This window comes from Delphinapterus leucas, chromosome 20, assembly GCF_059928025.1.
Source record: "Delphinapterus leucas isolate spDelLeu-1000000601 "Yukka" chromosome 20, BTC_Dleu_Yukka2, whole genome shotgun sequence".
Lineage (NCBI taxonomy): Eukaryota > Metazoa > Chordata > Mammalia > Artiodactyla > Monodontidae > Delphinapterus > Delphinapterus leucas.
In genome coordinates, this window is record NC_143148.1 from 18,029,691 (window position 1) to 18,046,912 (window position 17,222).

General features: G+C 60.8%; 1 protein-coding gene across 1 annotated transcript; it reads left to right on the top strand.

The window, feature by feature from the left end:
- Positions 1-1,167: 1,167 nt before the first annotated feature.
- Positions 1,168-16,902, top strand: SLC7A10 (solute carrier family 7 member 10). Its single transcript, XM_022585821.2, has 11 exons — positions 1,168-1,514; positions 10,504-10,708; positions 13,031-13,182; positions 13,442-13,567; positions 13,646-13,799; positions 14,555-14,678; positions 14,761-14,864; positions 15,221-15,317; positions 15,519-15,668; positions 16,287-16,464; positions 16,708-16,902. Exons 1-11 carry the CDS (start codon positions 1,364-1,366, stop codon positions 16,839-16,841), a joined length of 1,575 nt encoding a protein of 524 aa, XP_022441529.1. The 5' UTR covers positions 1,168-1,363; the 3' UTR covers positions 16,842-16,902.
- The last annotated feature ends 320 nt before the right edge of the window (positions 16,903-17,222 follow it).

Sequence of the window (17,222 nt, forward strand, 5' to 3'; positions counted from 1 at the left end):
GACGCCGCCCCAACCCCCGGTCCGCCCGTCGGACCAGGGCGACCCCCACCCCCACCCCGCAAGCCCCGAGGCCGCAGGCGGGGGAAGGACGGGGCGCCCGGCGCGGCCTCATCCACATGCAGGGGACGGCGCGGCGCGGCGGCCGCCAGGAAGGGACAAAGGCTGTTCCGCCGCCGGCCGCACAGTGCCAGGCTCGCCCCGCCCCGCCGCCCCGGTGGCCCCCGACGCGGCCCCCCTTGCGTCTGTCCCGCCGGCCCGGCTGCACAGTCCGGACTGCTTCCGGGAGGAGGAGGCAGCCTCCCTCGGACCCTGCAAGCCCTACCTCCTCCTGCGACCCCAGGGGCCACAGCCCCTTCTCCGTGTCTCCCGGGCAGTTGAGGTGGCCTCGTTTCTTTGAACTGAAGAGACTCAAGAGACGAGGGGCCTTCGCCAAAGACCCGAGTTGTAGTCCACTGAGCCCCGACTCTGGCCAGGCGTCTGCGGGCAGAACCTGCCGGACCCAGTCCAGAGCCGGGCTGGGCGGCGGAGGGCGAGGGAAGGTAAGATTTAGAAGAGAACCCCTTCCAGGACCCCCACAGGCACTGGGTCCCCTCTGGATGACGGTTAGGGGCTCCAGAGTCTTCACCCGAACCCTGTCTCCCCAGACTTTTGATGATGGGGGCTTAGGGTCTCGTGACCCCAGCGGATCCTGGACAAAGCCCCCACCCCTCCGAGAGCTATACCTCACACACCCCAATCAGCGTCTGGAAGCCAAGGAGGCATCAGAAAGGGTTTGCACTTGCTCTGTGACCTTCCTTACTATCCCGGGGCCTCAGCTTTCACCTGTAGAGTGAGCCCAATCTCCACCCCTCTCCCCGTACACACACTCTAGGGGTCCGTGCCAGGATTTAAGGAGTATGGCCGCTCTGGCGCACAGCAGGTCTCAATACACAGACGGCTGTTATTTTTGCCAGCTTCTTCAGTCTCCTTGAGGGCAGGGAGAGTCCTGTCTTTGAGCCCTGCTCCCCCGCCCCCACCCCAGGCCTTCCTCCTAGGCCTTCTTGGGTCCAGGAAGTTCTTTCTAGGTCTGCCCCAAGTCCTCTCCTTCCTTCCAGGCCCGCGTTGGGAGGGTGGGGGCCACGGCGGGGAGTTCCCTTTAAGGAAGGTGGGGGAGGGGGCTGCTGGCCGGTCCTCCTTCCGCCCCTCCCTGGGCCCCGCGGGCCGGGGCTCAGGGCCAGGGCCCCGCGCCAGCGCATGCGCCCGCCTGTGGGCGCTGTCCGGCCTGCGAGAGCGGTGCGCACCGACAGCCGGACGGACGGGCTGCCTGGCGGCTGGTCGGACAGACGGGGCAGCGCAGGGAGCTGGGACGCGGCGGGACAGCGACATGGCCGGCCACACGCAGCAGCCGAGCGGGCGCGGGAACCCGGGCCCTGCTCCCTCGCCTTCCCCTGGCCCGGGCCCCGGGCCCGGCGCCTCGGAGCGGGTGGCGCTCAAGAAGGAGATCGGGCTGGTGAGCGCCTGCACCATCATCATCGGTGAGCGGGCGCGGGGCGGGCGGATGCCCGGGGCGGGCGGGCCTAAGGCGCGCAGCGGCTCGGAACAAGGAGCACCCCTCTCCGGGCGCGCCTACCGGTCTGAGACGGTGGAACGTGGATGAGGGGATGCCCGCCCGGGGCACCTGCGGTGTCTCCCCTCACACAGCAGCCACAGGGCTTCTTGCTTCCACCTCCCCAAGTGCCCCGAATTTTTGCACTTGAAGGAGGTGCAGGTCCCATCCACCGCGGGAATCCTCCTCCCGCCTTTACTTTGCCATGGACTTCCGCAAGGCAGTTACCCTCAGTCTTCTCGTCTGTAGCATGGAGATGGCTGTGGTCCTGCCTTGAGTGCGGGGGTCTTGCAAGTGTGGGAACTCGGTAAGCTGACCCCCGCTAAGGCCCCAAGTTCTGGGTCTTGTGGCTTAAACTGAGTTCCTACTGTGTGCAGGGTCTAGGTGCCGTGCCGTGTGAATGATTTATTCTTCTCAAGCAGGAGGGACTGTGGGTAGCCTGGACAGGTAGAGCCAGCCCAGAGGGGAAATCGGTTCAGAGTATATAATTAGTGCAGAATTCTGCAGCAGGACCCTGGCAGAGGCGGAGGAGCAGCCAGTGACTGGGGGAGGCCCAGTTTGGGTGGGCAGACCCAGCCTGCGAAAGGCCAGCTGCTTCCTGGGCTGGGATCCCATCTGCGTCCTCTCACTCTCTAGCCCGGCTTCCCCACCTGAGAATGAGTCTGTGCATCCTTCCCCCACTTGGGGACTTCTGGGTAGGCAGAGGGCTCAGGGCACAGTGAGAGCAGTGGTGGGGTTTTCCTCCTTCTGTCCCCAGTCAAGAACACTGATGCCTCAGGAACTGGCTAACCCAGACCTGTGCCTGTATCCACACCAGGTGCCTCAGAGACCGTGGTGGGAGGAGTCTGTTCCGGCTCCTGTCTCCCAGGAGACACAGCCTGGAAGGATGAATGGCAAGGGTCTTGACCACTCTCACTTTACCAACTGCCCAGTCTTCCCCTCCCCAGCCAGTGGGTGCTGCTTGTGCATTCACTGCCCACCCATCCTCAGACCCTTGGAGATGGAAAAAGTTGGGGGCTCAGGAGGGCAGACTGGTGTCTTCGCCTCCTCCTCCTCTGCCCCCACACTGGGAGCTCCTGGGCCAAGGTTGGGGTCTAGATCTTGGCCACCCCCTGCACTCGCACTGAGAATTGCCCCAGCACACAGCCCCTGTGCAGGTACCTCTCTGTCTCACCCACTTGCACCTGGAAAGGTGTCTTCTAGGAGCTGGTCCCGATCTGGTCCAGAGACCTTCTTGGACAAGAGTGCCCCTGCTTGACTGCTGAGAGGAAGGGCTGGTTCCAGGGATTTGGCCAGGGTACTGGTTAGAGCTTTGCCCTAGCCCACACCCTCTCCAAGAGCTGTGCCTTCAGGAAGAGGAAGCCCATACATCATGGGTGGGCCTTGGGGTCAAGAGGCTGACTGTGTCTGGAGCCAGCTGCAGTGCCCGACAGGTGCAGGGAGAGACGTGGTACTTGCTGGGCTGCCTCAGCTAAACCCAGCACCCTCGAGCTGTATTCCTACTCTTTCTCCTCCCTGCCTCCCATCCCCCTCAGGTCAGGCAGAGGCTGCTGGCTCCTCTCTCCTCAAAAGAGGGCCCTGGTGGTGATGGTGGGAGTGGATGAGGCTAATTCTGCAAGACTTTTTCTGTGCAGCACAGCTCTGCCCTTACAGCTCCCCCACTTTTCATACCATTTTTACTGTTCCAGGTCCACTGCCCCCTTGGCTTCAGGCCTTGAAGACTGAGCTGGGGTTAGGAGTGACTTAGCCAAGAGTGGCGGACTCAGGAACAGAACCCAGATGACCTGACTCCAGCCCAGGACACTCAGGGGTGGTCCTACAAGCCTGCCTGGGGAGCTTTGAGGGGTTTCAGCAGGCAGGAGGCTGGACTGGGCAGGAGACAGACAAGGGGAGAATGGACCTGGTCCAGAAGGTGACAGATGACGGAGGAGGCAGGGGTCGGCTGAATCACTGCACTGCCCTCCCCAGCCTGATGCCCTGAAGGCCCCTACTTCCTCCCCTTTCACTGTTCCGGTAGCCCGGACTCCCACATCTTTCCCCACTTTCCTGCCCTGGGGAGCCTGGTCAAAGTAAAAAATGTCTGCCAAGTGTCATAGTTTAGCCTTAAAAGTCTTGAAAACTTTATAGCTTCATCCATAATCTTTCTTGTTTGATAGCAGCTTATTATCTCCAAAACTTCCAAATAGACCCTCCCAGAAGATCAGATAATTCTCTCCCTTTGTAACCCCTGCCCCAGGCTGAGGAGTAGGAATGGAATGACATAAAAGGGCTTTGAGCTAGAACAAGACTCCACCTAAAATGTGTTTAGGACAGCACCTGCTGGCTACAGCAAGCACAACTGGAGGGGAACGGGCCAGCCTGGAGGAAAAAGAGCCTTCTGGGGCAGACACTGCGCAAGACATCACCACATCCAATGCCTATTCAGAAAAACACACCTTACCACATTATGAAAACATGTTCTCCCTTTATCTCATTTGATTGCCTGCCTTGCAAGATGGGAATTTTTATACCCATTTTACAGATGTAGAAACTGAGGTTGGAAGTTAAATGACAATGCTGCAAGTGGTGGACTCGGAATTTGGAACCAGAATTGGACTCTTCTCCCAGTCCAGTGCCTTTCTTCACACTGCTCTGGTGCAGGGCAAAATTGGGGCCAGATGCAGAGCCCATGATGGGGGAAGGTTGAGGACTGAGCTGGGAGCTCATCCAACCGGGATTTAGTGAGCTTGCCACTCTACTATGGGTAGATGAACAAACAGGTGGACAGAGAAATAGCCTCTGACTCCCCCACCCCCACCCAGGGCTGTATGTACAGGGTCTCTTGTCCTGACTCAGGGACCACAACCAGCTCCCTCCCCATCCACACCCAAGGAAGGGTCGTGCCCAGGTTCAGCAGAGTGGGAATCAGCCAGGTCTACTGACCAGACTGTCCTGTCCTTCGCTCTCTCCCTTTGACTCAAATATCCAGCCCATGTTTGTGGATCAGGTTCAAGTATGTTCTAGAACTCAGGGACCTCCTTCATGAACCCTGTCTCCTTAGGAGCCAGTCTCTACTCATCCAGCCATGGCCAGGTCCCTCCGTTGTCTCTGGGGCTGGAGGTGCTGGGCTGCTCAGAGGATAGCCCTCTCCAGAACCCCAACCCATCCTCCCCGGGACCCTGAGGGGACATAAAACCACACAGGACGCTGTCTGTACCTCACCATAGCCCCAATTTACAGATGAGGAAACTGGGGACCTGAGGCTGCAACCAGCCCAGGGTCAGATGCCCTTGGTGTGCTCTAAGACACCGTTGGGGGCTGAAGCAGCTCTGGCTACAAGGATGGGGCCTGCTAGCTCTGGTCACGCTCATTCATCTATTCAACAGGTAGGTACTGGATAGTGCTGGGCACTGTTCTAGGTGCTGGAGACATAAGAGGGAACAAGACAGACAAAATCCCTGTCCTCCTGGAGCTGACATTCCAGCATGGGAGCCAAAGAGCAAACAGATAAGCAAGCTGAATATTTAGCTGCCAGGGTAATGATAAGCACTAAGGTGAGAAAATGAAGGAGGGAGGATTGTAGGTAGGAGATGAGTCAGGAGTGAGATGGGGTGCAGTCTGTGTAGGCCTTGCAGCCGCAGTAAAGACTTCGCCTTCTTCTCTTTGTCAGGTGGGAGCCTGGGAGGGCTTTGGGCAGAAGAGGGATGGCATGGGGTAGGATGGGATGGTATGGCAGGGGATGGGATGGGATGGGATGTGTTGCGATGGGATGGCATGGGGCGGGATGAGATGGGATGGGATGGTGTGGGGTGGGATGGGATGGGGTGGCACGGCATGGCATGGCCTGGGGCTTACTGTGGAGAAGAGGCTGTGGGCAGAAGAGGCAGAAGCTGGAAGCCCAGTCGAGAGGGTACTTGAGTCACCTGGGTAAGAGATGATGGTGGTTCAGAGCAGCGTGGCAGCAGTGGAGGTGCTGAGAGGAGGTTCAGTCCTAGGTGTGTTTGGGAGATTGAGCCAAATGTGTTGAACTGGACACAAGGTATAGCAGAGTGGAGTCTGGGTGACAGCAGGTTGGGGCCTGCACAGCTGGGGGCATGGTTTGCCATTAATTGACCTGGGAAGACTGTGAGATGAGCAGGTCCAGGGGAGAGAGTTCCACTCTCCTGCTCACCCCTCTCTCAAACGGAAAGTGGGTTAGGCCGGAGGCGCACGCTGACCAATTGGCAATACCAGGCATGTCCTGGAAACGTCCCCACTCACCTCCCTGGAGTTCTGCCAACACCTCAGCGGGCACTGCTATCCCCCTAGAGGGGTGCCTGACATGCTCACCGTAAGGACACTGTGCTGGGAGTCACAGGCTTCGCCCAGAGCAATAGCAGGGCCCCCAAAGCAGGGCTCTGGCCGCTGACCCCAGGGTGTTGAGGTCCCAAAGTGCTCAGATCCAAGGGCCAGCTTCGGTGGCCTGGGGTGTTTCCAAGGTAGATGACAATAGTGAGACCCATAAGCACTTCCTGGGGCCTCTGATGTAGCAGGCAATGTGGGAACAGACCCACATCACTGCCTCATCTCCCCATCTTACAGATAAGAAGGTTCAGAGAGTGAAGTACCTTGTCCACAGCCTCCCATCATGAGGGATCTGGGATTCAAACCCAGATGTAGGGGTTCTTAACTAATAATTGGCCCTGCCCATGGCCTCAGGGGCCTTGGGACTTACCAACGGGGATTTGGAGCTCTTCCCCAGAGCCCTCATGGGTCACATCCTAACAGGGAGGTGCTGGGACTCATTGCCCAGGGCAAGAGGAGGAGGCCTGGCCTGTGGCCAGCCCCTGATCAGACCCAGGAGCCCTGAGCTACTCTCTCCCAGGCCAGCAGGCCAGCGTGGCAGGAGGAGGCCCCGCCATGGCCCTGCTCGCTGAAGAGGCAGGCAATAGGCCAGGTACGTGTAAGGGGACCTAGGCCCCGGGGGTTCCCTGTCCTTCTAGGGGGCTTGGGCTTCTCATCTCAGCAGGCCAGGGCACAGACCCCACCCTCTGGGAATGCAGGGTCCACCCAGGATGGCAAATAAAGGAGTCACTTCCTGGCCATACTCCAGGTACCATGGGAGAGGAGCAGGGGCCAGGTTATAGGAATCAAGATGGGAGATCAGGGAGGGCTTCCTGGGGGTGGCGTTGCTTCTGGGAAGCCATTGAGCTGCGGAGAGACCTGCCGCAATGCGGGACAGAGGGCTCCAAGCAGAAACTGTGTTTCCTCGGACCCCGTGCAGATGTGCAGGACACGTCCCTCCTGCCCAGCAGTGCCTCAGCCAAAGTCAGTGCTGCACCAGCCCTCTGCTGCCCCCTAGCTCAGTGGTCCTTCCTGGCACAAGGGGAAACTGAGGCCCAGGGAGCAGCACGGGCCTGAGGTCACACAACAGACTCCTGAAAGTGTTCTAGGGATGAGGGGTGGTGCCAGCAGCCTGACAGGACGTCCCTGACCCCTCCCCCAGATCCAACTCTGCACGTTCCCCACACACACACGGTGGGCAGCTGGCCCCTTCCACCCACACGACCTCCGCAGTCCACCCCTGTGACCTCCGTGGTCGGCTCATGCCTCCCAGAAATAGGTCAGCGCTCACGGCTGCAGCCGGGGGAACAATGGCTCTTTCTTCGTTCCTTCACGGAGCCGGGTAAGCCCCATCGGGCCACACATCTTAATGTGATAAAAACCACCCAGCTTGGCCTGAGGGAAGAGGGGCGGGAGGAGACTGGAGGGGGGCCCCCTAGTTGAGGGACTCACATCCTCGCCCACCTTCCTTGGAGCTCTGGCCCTGCCAAGGACCTGCAAGGACCACAGAGCAGCCGTCCCACTGGGTGGATGGGAACAGGGAGGTCTCGGAACCCACATTTCTCCAGCCTGCCGTCAATCAGACACCTGACCGGGTGCTCAGCAGTATCTCCCGGCCCATCCCACAGTTTGTGGTTCCCGCCCCCCCTCCTCTTCCTCCAGAGCAGGATGCCCCAAGGGTTGGGCTTGTCCACTGCAGTTCACCCAGTCGGGCAGAGCTGATTCTTCTGGCCCTGAACATGAGGGCTGAGAAGGGAGGCCTGGACCCACCACCAGGAGGCACGGGCAGGCTCGCCTGCAGCACTGCCTTACAGCTCCGTGGTCCCTTCTCCACAGCTCCTGACATCATTCAGTGCTGGAGACGCCCACCCCTGTCCTCAGCAACATCCCTCCTCCTCCCTGCCCGCTGTCCCTCACCCAAGCCTGCTGCCCATCTTGCTCCTTGCAGAGGAGCCCCGTCCAGCCCACACAGTGCCAAGAGCAGCCAGTGGACCTCGATGGGGTTTTCTGCCACCTTCCAGCACAAACCTGAGGCAGATGCTGGAGGCTGTCCAGGCCCAGAGGAAGAGGCCCCCGGAGAGCTCAGAGCCACCTGCTGGCACGTGTGTTCCTTTGAGCCACCCGGGGAGAAGTCCTGCATTGTAGCCTGCAGCCATGTGTCTAAAACAATAGTGATCCTCACCCCGGCCCATCCGTCGAGTCTTCAGCCGCTGGGCACAGACAAGTGATGTGTCCCTTTCAAATCCCAGCCTCGGAGGACGAGGCGCCAGGTGTGGCTTCCCCGAGGGCTACACTCGTGAGGCCCCGTCAGGCTGAGTTGCGTAGGGTGGTGGGCGTCCCCACGAGGTGGGTGGCTCAGGGCCCTGGATGCGCCCAGCTCCTTCCAAGGCCACCCAGCCCCCACTGGCTTCCAACCTCCCTGGCTTTTGGCAAATCCCACTCCACCAGGTCCTGAGAACAGAGGCTCTACTGCTGGATAGAGCAAACGCCAAGGCTCTTTAGAAGCCTAACAGCCCACCCAGGCCCTGGGCCCCGTGGTAGATGAAGGAAGCGGCCCCTCTCTCCCTGGAAGCGAGCTGAGGGCACAGCTTACCTCTGGGGCTGGGAGACAGGAATTCTTTCCTCCTTATCTGGATGTATTTAGGGCTCCTGGGACGTGACTAGAAAACCAAGTGGGGCGTCGTGGCCGTGCAGACTGGAAATCTGTGCCGGCCGGGTGGGGGTGGGGTAGGACTGTGGACAGGGAACGCATGCAGATGGGCCGCCCCAGCCGTGTCCTCGTCCAGACCCGCCTGTGGGCCTGGCAGGTGGAGCAGGCAGGGTCTGCCCTGACGGACATGCGCTCCCACCCCGGGCCCCGGCAGGTGGGGCCAATCTCGTGCAGGGGCTGAGCCCCGGGTCCCAGCAGTGTTGCTTTTTTCTTCATGTGGCCTGTGGGTTCTGGGATTATTTCCTCTTGGGCAGGCCCCAGTCCAAATCACCAGTGATGTGGCCTGATTCATTTGCACAGATGGTGAGACCCGGGTAACGCAGAACATTGCCCACTTTGCCCTAAATGCCAGGGACCTCAGGGCTAAGTGGGTGGTCAGCGTTTTACTCATCCCGGGAACCTGCTCTGCAGCCCACAGCGTGGCCCTCTGAGCGTTTCCCACTGCTCTGCTCCCAGACCCCACGAGTGCCCCACAGTGCCCATCCTTCCAAAACTCAGACTCAGCCCATGGGCAGGCCAGGCTTTCTGTGACCCATGACCTGGCAGATTCCCCTGGCACCCAAGTCTTGGAAGCTAGCCAACCTCTCTGCTACTGCCCACAGTCCCCTTCTGGGGGGGGGTCGAGTGGAGACTGCTGCCCCCCACTTCACAGAGGAGGAGTTCGGTCCTTCAGTGGCATTGGTGCCACTTTGGGCATCGGGCCAGTCACTCATCCTGTAGTTTGCTCAACAGATGTGTATTGAGCACCAACTGTGTGCTGGAGGCCCAAGGTGAGGCCACAGACGGTACACACAGAATCACGCGAAGATGCAAAGGACGTCCGGATACAGCTGTGAATGAGCTGAGGCTTCCCATACAGTACCTCGCTGAATCCTCACGGCAGTCCCATTGTATAGACGGGACTCAAGAGGTTCCCTGCCTCCTGAGCCCCAGCCAGAGTTTCCCACTGTGGTCCTAGGATTAGAGCGGTGACCCCTGTTTGCAACCAGTGAGCTGTTCCCAAGGGAGAGGCATCTGTGTCCAGACCCCAGGCTGAGCCAACTGAGTCCTGCCAGCCTGCCATCATCCACCCCATCCCTTCCGTGATGGCTGCTAAGCAACCCCCAGCCCTGAGAATGCACCAGCTCCTCTCCCTCACCCCACTGACCCTTGCCCAGGACCTGAAACATTTTAACAATGCCAGGAAACCAGGTCTCTTCCGAGTCTGTGTCCACAGCATGGGTCCTAGGTCAGGGAGGAGCCCAGCGGGCAAAGGGCTCTCTAATAGGGAAAGAGGAGATGGAAGGTAAAGAAACAAAGTACGGAGCAGGGTCTGGGGCTGTGAAGTGGGAGGAGGAGCCTTACCGGTGTGGTCAAGGAGGACTTCATGGAGGAGGTGCCAGTCCCCAAGCCACTCCATGAGTTTGGATTTCGGCCAATAGGAAGGTGGCAAGAGAGTATCATGGTCAAGGTCTTGCTTTAGGTGGCCAGCTCTGGCCAGGCTGGGAGGAAGCCAGGTGGCTGGAGGCTGACAAGACTGGAGGCCTTGGCCAGGGGCGAGGGACTGGGCCTGGGCCCTGTGGGGATGCACTGGAGTGGCTGCCACTCTGCCACTGCTTGCGCTTGCCCCACCTCATGGCTGTTAGTCGGGGGCAGAGGAACTCAGAACAGGACCCATCTCTGGCAGTGGAGCCTGTCTGGACAAAGTGCCACTCGCCATGCCAGGGGCTGGGGAGGGAGCTGAGGTGGCCAGAGTGGGACTTGCAGGGTTTGAGGGCCCCGTGGCATCCACATGCCTCCAGGCCCACCCTCCTCCTTGAGGGAGCAGCCCAGGCTCCCCTCCTCACTGCAGCATCTGGAGCTGCACAGAGAGGCTGCCCTGCTGGGGGCGCCCAGACCTGATGCCTCCCCACCTCTTCCCCCACAGGGAACATCATCGGCTCGGGCATCTTCATCTCCCCCAAGGGGGTCCTAGAGCACTGTGGCTCCGTGGGTCTGGCCCTCTTCGTCTGGGTCCTGGGTGGGGGCATCACTGCCTTGGGCTCCCTGTGCTACGCGGAGCTGGGACTCGCCATCCCCAAGTCTGGCGGGGACTACGCCTATGTCACCGAGATCTTCGGGGGCCTGGCTGGGTGAGTGTGGGGCACCGGCAGCTGTGGGGTGGTGACAGCCTCTCCAGAACGGATGGCCAGCTGGGCCCAGGACCCCATTGTCCTCCTCTGCTCCTCACATTGCAGGGAGGCCATGGGACTAGGTGGAGGGAAGGGGAGGTGTCGGCAGCCTTCTAAGGCCGGGGTTGGTGGGACCAATGCCCACCCTGCTCCAGCTGGCCCCTTGACCTCTCTGTGCTTCCTTTTAAATAGAGCTCCTCTAAGCCCCACTCCCCACCCAGGTGCTTATGGGTGGGGAGGACCTTACTATGGAAACCTCTCTAGATCATGCCAACATCCAGTCAGGGACACCTTGATGTTAGTAAACTAAATGCAGGGTGGGGGGGGGTGCATGATAGTCCTATCAACGCCCTGCAAGACGTTCCCTTTAAATAGCTCCCGATGTTCCTTTATTCACGTGAACGTTAGCTGAGCACCTACTGTGTGCCGAGGGCCAGGACGCAATGATACAAAGATCCATCCCGGGCCTCAGGTTGCTGACAGTGCAGAAGGGAAATGATCCTTCAAATGTGATTAAGACCAGGAGGATCCTTGCTTTTTTTTTTTTTTTGCTGTACGCGGGCCTCTCACTCTTGTGGCCTCTCCCGTTGCGGAGCACAGGCTCTGGACGCGCAGGCTCAGCAGCCATGGCTCACGGGCCTAGCCGCTCCGCGGCATGTGGGATCTTCCCAGACCGGGGTACGAACCCGTGTACCCTGCATCGGCAGGCAGACTCTCTACCACTGTGCCACCAGGGAAGCCCAGGAGGATCCTTGCTTTGAAGATATGTGAGAGGCTGCAGCCCAGCAGCCAAGAGAACAGGGTGCCCACCACCCAGAGAAGACTCCCAGAAAAAACCACATTTGTGCCAAGGCTTGGAGAAGGGTGGGGTTTTGTTGGCCGACCAGGAGGGGTAGCACATACGGAGGGTGGTGGCCTGGGCGAGCTTGGTCTGTCTGCCACGGCCACAGGTGAGGTCAGATCCATCGTAGACGCCAGGGCTTGTCGGGGACGGGGCAGCCTGTAGGTGGAGGGCCATCAAAGCTATTGCAGCTATCCAGCTGAGCCATGCTGAGGGCCAGAACAAAGGTACAGGAAGATTCCAGAACCACTTAGGAGTCTAAATTGGGAGGACGTGGTGGCCAGTGTGGCATGAAGGAGAGGCTTGGAGAGACTCCATAGATGGTGGTTCCCGGGATGGGGAGAGGGAGATTTTAGGTTGGGGTCTAACGCATAGGTGGGGTCGGTGGTATGTCCGGGGAGACGCTGAGTCAGGCCTTGGGTCGGGGATCTGGAGCGCAGACGAAAGGTCTAGGCTGAAGTATTTAAAGTTTGGTTCTGAGGGATGTGGTCAGGGGCCTTTAACAGGGCAGTGGGGGATGGGGCCCTGCTGTTCTCCTCTGGGGAGAGGGTCCTCAAAGGGGCCTGGGACCCGAGAAAGCAGAAGAATTTTGCTGTGTGGCAGAAAACTCAAGAAGATGGAAGGGAGAGGAGGACCCGAGACCCACCCCAAGTGCACCCAGCATCGAGGGTGGGCAGCGGGGAGCACCCAGTATGGGAGGAGGGTCATGGAGCTAGGACGTCCCAGAAGCCAAAGAGGGAGAGGTGGTGCAAAGCAAGAGGTAAGGAAGCAGGGCTACAGAGCAAAGGTGAGGACCAAGAGGAAGCCACTGAGCTTGGTGTCCCCGGATGAGGCAATCCGTACCCTCAGGGTGGGACGGACAGGGGACTAGGACCACCCCCACGGACAGGCACTCCCCTGGGTGCAGACGGAGCCCCCAGGAACAGGTCGGGCCTCACTCCCACGTGGGCACCCTGCAGAGGTGAGATTCTGGCAGATGGGCTATAAATCCCTGTCACCCCAGCCAGGGGTCTTTGCAAGGTCCGGTCCCTCGGGGATCACAGCTCAGAGTCAGCCACCTGCAGCCACAGGGCTCTGCTGAGAACTACAGCTGGAGCTGTGACTGGAGGTCCCGGGACAGCCCACCCCAGCTCAGGAGCAGCCTGTGACCGGGGACGAGGTGGCCATTAGAAAAGTGCTTGGTTCCCGAGTCTCTCTCCACACCTGCCCAAGGGCAGCCCGTAGCTGTTTGCGCTGAACGCTGTCTCTGTTGAAACAGTTCATAAATAGAGCAGAGACCTCAACAAGGTTGGCCCTGCCTCCCTGGACCAAAGCTGGTATCTGGCCCCCACAGCAGCTCTGGGTGCCGGGGCCCAGGGTGCAGCCCCACTCCACATATCTAGGCCCCCTTGGCTGGGAGGGTGCCGGGAGGCCCGAGCCACCCGGGCCCTCACTCCTTCCAGCTTCCTGCTGCTCTGGAGCGCCGTCCTCATCATGTACCCCACCAGCCTGGCCGTCATCTCCATGACCTTCTCCAACTGCGTGCTGCAGCCCGTGTCCCCCAGCTGCGTCCCCCCGGCCGCCGCCTCCCGTGCGCTCTCCATGGCCTGCCTTAGTGAGTGTCCACCGTGGGCCGGGCTGCGCGTCTGTCCCCAGGGCCCACCCTGCTCCCTGCCCCCGCGGGGGGACTTTTGGGGGAGGTCCCTCCAGCTGTCAGTCCCCGTGAAGTCGGCCTCAGGGGTTGGGCTTCTGGCACTCCAGGAGCTGCAGGGGACACCGCCCTCCTGCAGCCCGGGCTGGCCTTGGCTGTGGCCCACCTCGAGGGGCTTGGCCTCGGGTGCCCGCCCACCCAGCCACCCGCCCCTCCTCCTCAGTGCTCCTGACGTGGGTGAACAGCTCGAGCGTGCGCTGGGCCACGCGCATCCAGGATGTGTTCACCGGTGGGAAGCTGCTGGCCCTGTCGCTCATCATTGGCGTGGGCTTTGTCCAGATCTTCCAAGGTAGCGCCGGGCTGTGGGGGGCGGCGCTGGGCACAGGGCCAGGGAGACGACGCTGACCCTTGACCTCCGGACCCCCAGGACACTTCGAGGAGCTGAGGCCCAGCAACGCCTTCGACTTCTGGATGACGCCGTCCCTGGGTCACCTGGCCCTGGCCTTCCTCCAGGGCTCCTTTGCCTTCAGCGGCTGGAACTTCCTCAACTATGTCACCGAGGAGCTGGTGGACCCTCGAAAGTGAGCGGGGCTCCGGCCAGGCCCTGGGAAGGGGTGTGGCGTGGGGTGGGAGAGGCGGCCTCCCCACACAGAGCCGCTGTCACCTCTGGCTGGCCTGGTCATCTGCCTGACCGCACTGCTACCCACCGGGAACGGCTCTGGAAAGGCAGCCGGAACGCTTGTGTTCCAGCCTGACCCTGTTCTGTATGGCTGTGGATGAGTCACGGCCCCTTGCTGGGCCTCAGAAACACTGAGTATCATTGTCTCGCTGTAAATGGATCCAGCTATTTGCATTTGGCCAAAAATTACACATGTGCACACAACATGGTCCCTAAAAATGAAGCCAATGGCTCCCTCTGATGCTCAGCTGGGACCTTGACAGTGAACAGTTACAGCTGGAGCTGGGGCTGATGGGAGTCCCAGGGGACCCTGGTCTGTGGACTGAGCTCTAAGGGCGCTTTGAGGATTTTCAAGTCTGATTTTGGCTGTATGCAATGTCCCAGACATTAGATCCGCCCCCCCTCCCCAGGATATGAGTGGCCCCTTCTCCATCTGCCCTTCCTCCCACCAGCTTGTGCCAAGGCTGGGCTGGGGATTAGAGGGGAGACGGACAGCAGTGCTGCCCCCTTCGCTGCCCCAAGGCCCCCAGCAGACCCAGGCGATGGAGGCTCAAAGCTGCTCCCATTGCTGGGTCCCCTGCCACTCCCCACCACCCTGAGGCCCCGTCCCCCAGCGCCGCAAGGGCTGATGCTGACACACTGCACCACTGTCCCCAGGAACCTGCCTCGTGCCATCTTCATCTCCATCCCCCTGGTGACCTTCGTGTACACCTTCACCAATGTCGCCTACTTCACTGCCATGTCCCCCCAGGAGCTGCTGGCCTCTAACGCAGTGGCCGTGGTGAGTGGGGCCCCGCTTGGTCCTGGCTCCTGCCCGGCCTCCACCCTGCCTCACGCACCCCCTCTCTTCTGTGCCCACCCAGACCTTCGGGGAGAAGCTGCTGGGCTACTTTTCTTGGGTCATGCCCGTCTCCGTGGCACTTTCCACTTTCGGAGGGATCAATGGCTACCTGTTCACCTCCTCCAGGTGACTGGACTGGGAAGAGGGTGGTCAAGGTGAGGCAAGGCAGCTGCCCTGGTGCACACGAGCAGTGCTGGGGGCCAGAGGAAGTGAAGTCCTGCCCGGTGGGGCCCACCTGAAGCTGGGACCATGAACTCCCCGGAAGCAGATGTCTGATCCCAATTGCGAGGAACAGAAAGCAAGAGGGAGGCGGGCTAGATGGGGGGAAGAACTGCCCAGTGGGGCTGCTGGGGCCCAGAGCAGGGAGTCGGAGGTGACAGCTCAAGAGGGCCATCAGGTCTAGACTGAGGTCGGGATCTGGCCAGCAGCGAGGCCCCAGGCTGGGCTCATGGCTCCCACCCACCTCTGTCCCCACCCCCCAGACTGTGCTTCTCTGGAGCCCGAGAGGGACACCTGCCCAGCCTGCTGGCCATGATCCACGTCAGACACTGCACCCCTATCCCTGCCCTCCTCGTCTGCGTAAGTTGGGGGACCCAGGCTCGCAAGGCGGGGAGCCAGGGCCACGCAGCAGCGTGGGTAATGGCAGGGATGAGGCCTGGCCCTGGTGGGGGCGGGAGGGCCGGGCTCGCTGACCTCCTGGCCCCAGTCGGCAGGCCCGGGGCCCCTGCTGCGCTGACAGGAGGCAGGTGGGAGTCAGCCCTCAGCCCAGTCCTCTTCCAGGGCGGGGCCACAGCAGTCATCATGCTTGTGGGAGACACATACACGCTCATCAACTATGTGTCCTTCATCAACTACCTCTGCTACGGCGTCACCATCCTGGGCCTGCTGGTGCTACGCTGGAGGTGGCCGGCGCTCCACAGGCCCATCAAGGTGAGGCCCGGAGGGGACCAGCCAGCCCACGTGCCGGAAGCAGTCAGGGCCACCCCTTTACCCGTTTGGGCACCCGGGGCGGCGACGGCAGCGATGGTGAGGCCAGCCTTTGCTGTGTGCTGGGCCCTGCCCAGGGCCCTGTGTCCACTGGCATATCCATTCCTTAAGGCAGCCCCGTGGGGTGGGTGCTGTGAATACTCCCACTTCACGGACAGGAAAATAAGGCTCAGACATTACGGTCACACAGGATTCCACGAGCCCACAGAAAACAGAAGACCCAAAACCGAGCTAAAAGAAAAGTCCTCCCGTTTGCATATAAATCCTTGAGCTGGAGAAGTGCTCAGTGCCTGGAACGTGAAACACCCAATAATCATTCACCTTCAGCCGAGCGCGAGTGGCAAGCGCACATACAGTCGCTGTGTGGAGTGCAGAGCCGCTGAAATTGACAAGCCCTCAACAATGTGGCCAACTGGCCAGCCACGTTGGGCTGCTGGCAGAAGGGGGCCCCTCGGGCCTCAGCTCCCAGGAGAGGGGGGAAAGGGCCTCAGACCCCCGGGGCGGTGGGGCAGGAGAGCCAGGGGTCCCATGCCATTGGCACTGCCGCTCGCTGCCCCCCAGGTGAACCTCCTCGTCCCCGTCGCATACTTGGTCTTCTGGGCATTCCTGCTCGTCTTCAGCTTCATCTCGGAGCCCATGGTGTGCGGGGTGGGCGTCATCATCATTCTCACGGGGGTGCCCATTTTCTTCCTGGGAGTGTTCTGGAGAAGCAAACCAAAGTGTGTGCACAGACTCACAGGTGAGCCAGGCAGCTCCCCGACGGGGCGGGGCCTGGAGATGGAACCCTCTTGGGGGCTCACCCTAGAGCGGGGTCTCCCGGCAGCTGCGGTGGCCACAAGGGGCCCAACCGCCACCAAGTGTCTCCCTGTGGCTTGGCCCAAGTGTCCAGGTCCCATGCGCAGAGGGAGCAGCTCCCTGAGGACCCCTGTCCCACAGGGTCAGACCCCAGGGTCCATCTGTCGGCCTGTCTGTCTGTCCTCAGAGTCAATGACACGCTGGGGCCAGGAGCTGTGTTTCGTGGTCTACCCCCAGGGCTCCCCGGAGGAGGAGGAAAATGGCCCCTGCCAGCCCTCCCCACTGCCCGCCGCCACGGACAAGCCCTTGAAGACACAATGAGACGTTGTGGAGCCTTGAAGCAGCTGTTTCTGTTTACATGTTGTTTATGAGGAGGTGTTTTTGCAAAAAAAAAAAAAAAAAAAAAAATTTTTTTTCCTGGGGAAAAAAAGAGATCCTATTCTTAGAGGCCTGTGGTAAGGAGCCCTGAAGATGTGGGACTGGGTCCCCTGTCAGCACTGCCCCGTTAGCTTTTCCTGGAAAGGTCTACGAATAAAACAGGGCTGGTGGTGTACCTGTCTCAGGTGAGTCCCTGGTGGGCACCTCTCGGTGGTGGGCACCCCTCGGTGGGGGGCATGCGTGGAGCTGGCTGGAGAAGGGGGCCCGGCAGGCCCAGGAGGAGGCCCTTGGCATTCGGGGGCTCTGCCGCTTCAGCCAGGCACT

Coding starts and splice junctions, on each gene's coding strand:
- SLC7A10 (XM_022585821.2), top strand. CDS start 1,364: ATGGCCGGCCACACGCAGCAGCCGAGCGGGCGCGGGAACCCGGGCCCT. Junction 13,568..13,645: donor CTTTGTCCAGATCTTCCAAG/GTAGCGCCGGGC, acceptor CCGGACCCCCAG/GACACTTCGAGGAGCTGAGG. Junction 13,800..14,554: donor GAGCTGGTGGACCCTCGAAA/GTGAGCGGGGCT, acceptor CACTGTCCCCAG/GAACCTGCCTCGTGCCATCT.